This window comes from Octopus bimaculoides, chromosome 5 (assembly GCF_001194135.2).
Source record: "Octopus bimaculoides isolate UCB-OBI-ISO-001 chromosome 5, ASM119413v2, whole genome shotgun sequence".
NCBI lineage: Eukaryota > Metazoa > Mollusca > Cephalopoda > Octopoda > Octopodidae > Octopus > Octopus bimaculoides.
In genome coordinates, this window is record NC_068985.1 from 35,662,341 (window position 1) to 35,671,837 (window position 9,497).

General features: G+C 33.4%; 1 protein-coding gene across 2 annotated transcripts in view; it reads right to left on the minus strand.

The window, feature by feature from the left end:
* The window catches only part of LOC106876228 (importin-7), a 61,017-nt gene that overhangs the window by 6,367 nt on the left and 45,153 nt on the right, over positions 1-9,497 (minus strand). For both annotated transcript variants that reach the window (XM_052968306.1, XM_014924701.2), the window contains exons 21-27: positions 7,486-7,578; positions 7,063-7,283; positions 6,710-6,855; positions 6,174-6,236; positions 4,373-4,440; positions 3,740-3,881; positions 2,185-2,301 (exon numbers count right to left, since the gene is read on the minus strand). In XM_052968306.1, coding sequence (XP_052824266.1) covers positions 2,185-2,301; positions 3,740-3,881; positions 4,373-4,440; positions 6,174-6,236; positions 6,710-6,855; positions 7,063-7,283; positions 7,486-7,578 — 850 coding nt within the window. The remainder of the gene's footprint in view (positions 1-2,184; positions 2,302-3,739; positions 3,882-4,372; positions 4,441-6,173; positions 6,237-6,709; positions 6,856-7,062; positions 7,284-7,485; positions 7,579-9,497) is intronic.

The window sequence follows — 9,497 nt, forward strand, 5'->3', positions numbered from 1 at the left end:
ATGAGGTTTTTCGAGCGAGATCGTTGACGGTGCCCCTGGACTGGCTCTTGTGCAGGTGGCACATAAAAGACACCATTTCGAGTGTGGCCGTTTTCGTGCGGGTGACACGTAAAAGCACCCACTACACTCTCTGAGTGGTTGGCGTTAGGAAGGGCATCCAGCTGTAGAAACTCTGCCAAATTAGATTGGAGCCTGGTGTTGCCATCCGGTTTCACCAGTCCTCAGTCAAATTGTCCAACCCATGCTAGCATGGAAGGCGGACGTTAAACGATGATGATGATGATGATGAGTTTTTGTCTGAAGTCTCCAATATAAGATTTTAAACTTATTTCATTCCATTCCCAATGATGACAGTGGTTCAACAATGAAAAATTCTCATTAATACAACATAGCCAATTTGTTGGTTTGATTGACTGAGCAATTTATGCTTAACTGGTTAAGAAGTATGCTTCCCAACTGTGCAGTTTCAGGTTGATTCCCACAGTGAAATACATTGGGTAAATGTCTTCTAAAACCCAGAGCCAACCAAAGCCATGTGAGTAGATTTGGAAGTTGAAAGAAGTCTGTCATGTCTTCACATCACATTATGGTTGTAATGAGTGATGCATTGTTTTCAATCTGTGAAAAACATCTCTGGTTATGGGAAATATTAGCTAACATGGCTCTTTTGCACAGCCAATTCAGGTTTTGGTGGTTCAGAAAAAAAAGCAGTCGTAAGGTTGTCCAGTGTGCTTACGTGTGAGACAGTCATCTCTCCAGCTGCATCGGAGTGAGTTGTATCATCACCAATGGTGAGAACTTGGAGAAGTCACCCAATAAGTTGTCGCCAAAAAGCTGGGCCCTCATGTTTGTTGTAAGAGTCAAAATTGTCACGTTCTGCCATAGGCAAGATAAGTTAATGCAAGCCATTACTGCGACGGCTATGGTATTGGAAATACAGTTTGTATGCCTAATTTGAGTAATACTAATGTTAGTCATAGTATAGTGTCAGTGTGACAGCACACCCAATAACAACAACCAACATACATATGCCACTGGATACAGCAGTAAAATGTCAGATGGCTTTATCAGATATATATATATATATATATATATATATATAAAACACTAGAAAATAATCACAAACTGATTAAAGTGAGCTGCATTAGAAATATGATTTGCAGGGTGACTTTAAAAATGACACTTCATACATCAAGAAAATGCACATACAACAGAGGCATAAAGCCACTGGCTCTTTTCTCTACCACTACTATAATGGTTTCTACTCCTCAAAAATTGCTGGGTTCATGCTGCTTTCATTCTTGCACTCTTTTTTTACTTATCTCTCCTCCTAACATCACCCCCTTGTTATGTCCAACTATCAGACCACCACATTAACCACTATATCTTGTCCTTTTTTTTCCAGAATGCCATCCCTCTAGAATCTCCCCCTTGTTCATATCTTCCCCACAGATGTTGACTTAGAATGGTTCAAGAGAAACATTAATGCATTGATCTCACTAGTCTAAGAGGATGGGCACTGCCTCAAGCAAAATACACACACACACACACACACACACACACACACAAGAAGGAACTATTTACATCAAACAGAACATATTTTGTCAGTATCTCAGATACTGAGAAATGTGAACCAGTTGAGATGGGAGTAAAGTGAATGTAGAGAGGCCATTGATGATAAATAGGAAAGGGGATGATAAAAATGAGTGGATGCAATCAGCACTTCTTTATACAGCTGTCCGCATGCATAAGCATCATATGCCCATTGCCCTTTTTTTTTTTTTTCTCACAACAATTGTACTCTGCCATTCATGCACATTTAGCAGAGCATGCTTGCTTCACTTCTTTCCAATCTTGTGTCCTCCACTTTCAGAGGACCATGTCTAACTACCATGTAGCATTGCAGTTTGTACACAAGCATCATAGCTTGCATTTCAGAGAGAAACCTTTGTTTCCAACAATGATTAATAGTTCTCTGAGCTTTTTCCAACATGCTCTTATTCTAGGCTATTATACTTTCAGATTCTCTTCCTCTGCTAATTAGGTCACTGGGTAACAGAAGCTATCTACTACCTCTTGGGTATTTGAGAAAATATATTACCCTTGTGTTCTTAGTGATTATTGCTTCTACAGACAAAAATTTTCAGAAAAAAAATTGTTTTTTACTTTATTTCTTCAACCCACCTGCTGCAGCTCTCCGTTGTTCAGACAAACGAAATACTTCTTCCAATTCTTTAGCTTGGTAATCATGAAGACTAGAAGTCAAGGCACTGTACCAGGTAGGATCTGCTGTCTGAAGGGCTGCAAAAGAAAGGTTATATTTGAAACAGGTCAGAAAATTATGTAAAGCTTGTGATATAAAGATAATTTCATTTTTTTAGTATATTTTAAACTGATGTTACTAACTCAGTCATATCAATTTAGTAACATACTCACTTGAATGCTATTTCATTTATGACAATTTTTTTAACAGGGTATTAATAGGTATAATTTGAACAAAATACAACTAACTTCATTTAATATGAACCGTCACTATCTGGAATAACAATGGTGCTGCTATTTTACAAATTACTTAGCATGTTGGATTGTGACAAGCTTCATTATCATAAACCTGTCCTGGACAACCAAATTTCTTGATCCAGACCATAGTCTACGCGCTTGGGATTCAATTTACAATCAGAGTATGTAATGGATTCACTTGAAAGATTTGATAAATGTATTAGCATGTTAAATAACTTGTGTCATACAAGCACAAAGTATATGTAATATATTTACTCTTGTAAACCTCAACTAATTTAATATTAACAGAGTATAGAAGAACATAGGGGAAATATGCTTTTGCTTTGCTCTGAGAAATGAAACCCAACTAGTATATAAACATTTAGAAATTTATAGCAAATTAATTACTTCCAAGAGAAATTATATTTTCTACTGTTTTCATCTTAACATTCATTTTCAAGCTGATAGTTGGACAAGTGTGAAATGCAGGATCTCCCCATGCAATTCTTATAAAGTGAATTAAACAGTATTGTAGAATACCAATTATTTAATTTATTGTACTGGTTTCAGTCATTATCCTCAGCATGAAGCAATGCTTTGAAAGATATAATTAAATACAACTTCAGTATTTAACTCATACTTATTTTGACCTCAAAAGGCAGACAGGCAAAACTGACTAAAGCACGATTTAAACTTAAAAGAATATAAGCTAATGTCATCTAGCATTGACAATAAACATGATTAATCTTGATCTCAAGCAAAATCCTGTCATTAAAAGTTAAAATATTCCTTAATAAGCATTTTAACAGTCTCTACTAACAGAATTAGCAGATACTAAGAAACTAACTATGCACTCTAAATTAAATGCAATAAAATTTTAAATGATAAATCACATCTTAAATATATAATTCAAAGGCTGTATAAAATCAATATGCAACGGAATCAGCTTTTCAGGCTCTTTAACTCTTTTAATACCACTTGTCTAAAACTGTCCTTGGTTTTATAAATTTCCTATTTTAGAGTGATGTAAATTAAAACCTTCTTTCAAAATTTCATGTTACTTTGTTCCAAACACCAAGTGACAAAATTATTTTACTATTGAAACAAAAGCACTGTATTTCAACAGAAATATAGTAATGAAAGTGTTACGATACCATTAATATTCTAGTTAGAAATTCTATATGCCTTATCAATATACTACCAAAAGTAAATTATATAGGAGAAGAGTTACAACACTTACAAGTAAGGACATCCTTAAATACAATATATTCATCAATAAGACAGTCTTCATCATCCAAAGGAGTCAAATAACTTTCTAATGCAGTTTCATCGGCACCGTCTTCTGTGAAGTCATCATCTGTGTCTTCATCTGATTGTTGGCACTAAAATTATATGAAAATTAGTTAAGTTCAACAGGTAAATGAAATCATTTATGAAGCAGTAATAGAAAAAAAACCAAGACCTACCATATCATGATATTAAATTATATTTTAAGCACAATATACTTTTATCATTTAAATATATTGATATTTTGTTTCTAGATTATGCATGATAGTATATGACAGTGTTTCTAGTCTCAAACATTCCATACTCATGGAACCAAACATTTATTGATAAAAATATTTTACTACTATTATCTACATACTTTTAAAACACTAGCATACTACATTTTGTTTCTCTGAAATTAGCCACAGAGCTAATGCAATTAATAGCTAATGCAAAACAGTTCTGAGTAACACTGTTTGAAAGACTAGTATGAATACAAAATATTTCAAAATTTGAAAAGGGAAAGACAACTCAAAACACAAAGTACTTCATGAAGATGGCAAAAACATGAAAAAGTCAAACTGACAAAGCAAAACACTACACTAACCTTTTCTAGTTTCTCAATATATTCCTGACCTTCTTCATTGATTTCATCTTCATCACTTTCCAAAATATCTGTCATGTAAAAAAGAAAAACATCAACTTCAAATTCACACAACAGTGAAGCTGATGATTATGTTCATCACCATATTACTGTTTTATTGTACTCTCTGTTCCATGCTGACAGGAGGTGAATAAGTCAGCAATACATTCGCCCTTTCATCACTAAGGCAGCCATAGCCAGCTGAGTATTTTATTGGTGAATGTTACCAACCCAGCTGAAATAACCTCATCATATTTAGATGAGAACTTCAGTGCATTTGTGAAAACATGTGATTTCACTACATAAACAATTGAGTTACTGTATCCAACATTATTTGGTGTGATATTTGACCTTTGTGAACTTTTAGATCTTGCATTTCTTTTTTTACATCGATATTTTTGAAAACTTTTAATACTGACAAACAATGGATACCAGTTCCACGTTGTCAAGTAGTAAATCAAAACTTGAAGGATTTTCAACTGAACACATGGAAAATCAAGCAAAATATAGAGCAAACACAAAAACCACAACATGCCTGAATATGAATCAGATATTTCTAATTCACTAAGTGATTCTGATGATTACTAAGCTACAAAAAATGTATTTATAACTAAATGGAGTAATAGTTTGAAAAATTGTTTTTCTTACTGATTTTTCTGAAAAGACTGGACCTAGTCACAGTCTTTCCTAAGAGATAAAGGCATTAGACTTTTTTTTTTAATTCTTCCTCTTTGTTTGAAACAATTACTGTGGGAACTAATCCTTACACAAAATATAAGCAAAGACATAAGATAGTTTGTGGTCTCCCACATGGTTAATTGAAATCTAAGCATCTTTTGCAATCAAAATAAATATGAGTATAAGAAAGTTACCAAAATAATGAACTACTGAAGCAGCAATGAACATTTTTCTAGACCAATGTTTCCAGTATTATTAAATGGACAAATTTCTTTTTAAATTATCACAGTACCTACATATAAGAGATACTGGCAATACCCCAGTCTGTGGAGAACCAAACTTTGATTCAATATTTAAAATAAGACCCTTTATCAACTGCATTCAAAATGCATATAAAACATTGTACAGACCAGGAAAATACCTAACTATCGATGAGGGTATGGTGGAATATAAAGGTAGAGTACATTTCTGAGCTACAGTAGTTGCAAGTAGGAAAGGGATGCTACTGGATATAAAAAAAGCAAAATTGGAAATTTATGAGAATAAGTACATCTCCCAGAATTCAGTTTTTGATGACATCAAAAATTATAATAAACCGACAATGGTAGAATTAAGTTTCTGTATTCTATAAAATAAAAGCATCTGAAATTATTAACTCTATTAAAATATTTGTAGAAATACAAGCATTTCTTTCAATTAATTTTGAAATTAAGTACAGGCCTTTCAATTAATTTTGAAACTAATGAAGAAATGAAGAAATTTTGATGAACAGTTTTAATTTAGAAACCAGAAGTTTGTATCACAAAACCAGGAATAGTCTCGGGCAACTTAGTATCAAGAGTTTAGTAGTCATATCAGAGTACAGTAATCCCTCGCAGGTGTTACATTCCAAAACCTTCCACAGTAATAATTAAAATCTAAAAAGCAAATACCTATCAGCCACAGAAACCCATGATATACTGACAAGTCCGCAATATAAATTTACATATATTAGCCAGAAAAATCTGTGATGTACTGAGTGCGCAATACATGAACCACAATATGGTGAGGGATTACTGTAACTGAATCAGAAAAATTTCTTTAATACCTTGCTCTCCATCTTCCAATTCATCTTCTTCCTCCTCCTCAGAGTCCAATTCCTGAGCTTTACCTAAAACGAAGTTTGAAAATTTTTAGATATTAAAAAAAAAAAAAAAAATTAATAAACATAAAACATTATTATTACTGCAACAATCCAGTTTACATATCTTTAAATGACCTTCAATTTAGGATATAGATCTGATCCCTTAACATATGATTCCTTGTGGAAAGACACACAAAATTTGATGATTCAGTGCTCCACTTAAATTTTAAAATATTTCCTTTATGTACATTTCTCATCAGATTCACTTCAGGAACAATGATGAATACATGATAGTAATATTCAGAATCTTTCATTAGAAATTTCTAGTGCAATACAAAATTTAAAGCAGTCGTGGGCACCACTCTTCTCCCTGACTAAGCCTTATACATAATTATTAAGCTATTAAAATTAGAAATACTTATATTTTAAATAAATGCATGAGAAAATTTCAGAACTTAGAACAAGAAAAAAATTTGCAATTTCTTATAAGGATAACTTACTGGCATAAGCTCGTTTCAATCCTTTGAAAAGTAACAACACTGCTGGAAGGATATGTCGAGCTATTTCAGTGATTTCATTAGGTCTATTTCCTGGTGTATTAATTAATGAACACAGACCAAGGACACTTACTTTTCGGTCATGGAGACTAAAGAGAATTAAAGGAAAATTTGAGAGTCAACAATCAAGGTATTACATTGAAGTAAACACTATTTTAAAAGTATGTAATCAATAACACAGAAGAAAGCTTGTCAAGAGATTAACTGGTGAAATATTTCAGTTCTAATTTTACTATTTGCAAAACAGAAAAGTTACATTTAAAAAAGAACTATAAGGAAGAAAAACAAAACCGTACCCAAGGAAACAGTCAATGTCACCAAGCCAGTAATTGAGAAATTGTGAAGTTATGGAACATGTAACATTGGGAATATGTATTTTCTGGAGAGTTTGAAATAACAATGGTGGATTGTAATAAAGAGCAGCAATAACAACTTGTAAACACATTGTCCTCAGTTCTGATGTTTTTACTTCTTTGGTTAATCGTTTTAAAGCTAGTTCAACAAATGATGGTACAACCTACAAATTAGATATAGAAGAATAGAGCAAGAATTAATACATTCAGCCTCAACATTTGTATATTCTATTTCAGTAGTATTTAATTTAAAGATCAATTGATAAAATACAAAATTCTCTATGTTTTCACAAGTAATCAGTTTATCTAAAAGGCAGCATCATATAAAAACTATTCAGTAGTGATAAAAATAATTTACAAAGTTACCTGATCAACTTGTCCTTTACATTGCAAAAGAATAACTTCAAGGAGTTTAGCAGCATGACACTCTGCATCTTCTCCTATATCAGCAAATAACACCTGAAAATAATTAACAATTAGGCATTGTCTTAAGTATGCTGGTTTAAAAGAAATGCTGATAAATACAAAGAAGCATATACTTTTTAAATCTTTGCATATGTGTGTGAGAGGGGTGGGGGATGTCACGAGTTTAAGCAGTCTAGAAAAACAGAGAAAGGCCATCTACAAAAAAATATTAGTAACATATCAATAACCTTCCAACAGTTCAAAACTCTACATTGGGACACATACCACTAGAAAAAAATGCAAAGTAACAGCAACTGTTGCACTTGAGTGAATCCAAGTAGCCTATCACAAGACTAGACTTTAAGAATCAACTAGACAACAAGGAGAATGAAGCAGGACCAGATTTCCACACTTACTCCATATAATGAACCACTACACATCAGGGTGAGCTGTGAGATCCTCAATGAGGTGGAGGTACAATATATCAGAAATACTAGACCTGTGAATCTAGAGTGACTATATGTGAGTCAACAAGGAAGCTTTTACATGGTTATTCAGCCTGCTGGAAATAGCAGCCAAATCTCCCTCACGTAACACCATACTACTTAAATGATACATACATTGGACAATGTTGACCTGGTATACAAAAAGACAAGATCGAGATGACTAGTCTGCTCAATTATGGCTGACCTAATGTTAACTGACTATATACCATACATCTGCTCAGAGTTGATTGCTACTGCACAACCCCCTTTTTATTGATTATCTTGTGTTGCATCTTAACAATTTCTCAACTAATGAGAAACTATATTACAATTCTTATTAACTATCAAAGTAACGTTTGAATTAGCATAGTGAGTATACAATAGTTAACTTTAAGTAGTCAAATTAACAAATCTTAAACTTTTGTAATTGATGTCAACATTTTCCAGCGAACTGGCAGGTTTTACTTCAAAAGATAATGAAAATATGAGAGAAAGTATATCAATTTCATTAAAAGTCAATACAAATCTGAAGGTTTTCTCTGTGGCTATTCAATACACGAAGAGAAAACCATCTTAATTTTACTATAAATTACTGTAGCGGAAAAAATGAAAGCAATACTTTTTGTTGCCAACCCACCTAAGTACATGTTACTAACTTACCCAACTACACTAATGGCTAATTTAATAAATATTTAAATGGTGTTTCCTCACCCACCCCATGAGTCAATGAGTCAGAAGAAAAGCAACATTCATGGCCCTGCTGAGGAAGAGAGGAACTTATACTCAAACCTGACTCCACTGAAGAGAGTCAAGGGCCAGATTGTGATATGGATTCATATGCCATATTGGCGTATTTCATTAATTATTACTTGTTTGCTTAGTTTATTGCTTTAAAAGCAATTTACTTAAAATTTCATATAGCATTAAAAAGAACTAATCTTCAACTAAGTTTCCAAATGGTTGCAGAGGCAATGAAAAATAAAATGTACAAAATCAGAAAGTAAATTTTTATATTTGCTACCATATTTCTATTGAAATACAGTCTTTACTTCAATTAACTCTGAAAATACTCAAGAACTTAGTAAAGAGATGTCTATAATAAATTAACAAGACATCTTTTTACTTATTTCAGTCTTTGGACTGCAGCCATGCTGGGGCACTGGCTTGAATTTTTAATCAAATGAATTAACCCCCACACTAATTTTCTTTTTCTTTTAAAGCCTAGTAACTTATTCTATCAGTTTCTTTTTGCCAAACTGCTAAGTTACAGGGAACATAAAGACACCAACACTGGCTGTCAAGCAGTGGTGGATCGTTGCCGGTGCCCCTGGACTAGCTCTTGTGCGGGTGACACAACAAATTTTTCGAGCGAGACCGTTGCCAGTGCCCCTGGACTGGCTCTTGTGCGGGACCGTTGTAGGATTTTCAAGCGAGATCGTTGCTGGTTCCCCTGGACTGGCTCATGTGCAGGCGACACATGAATTTTTT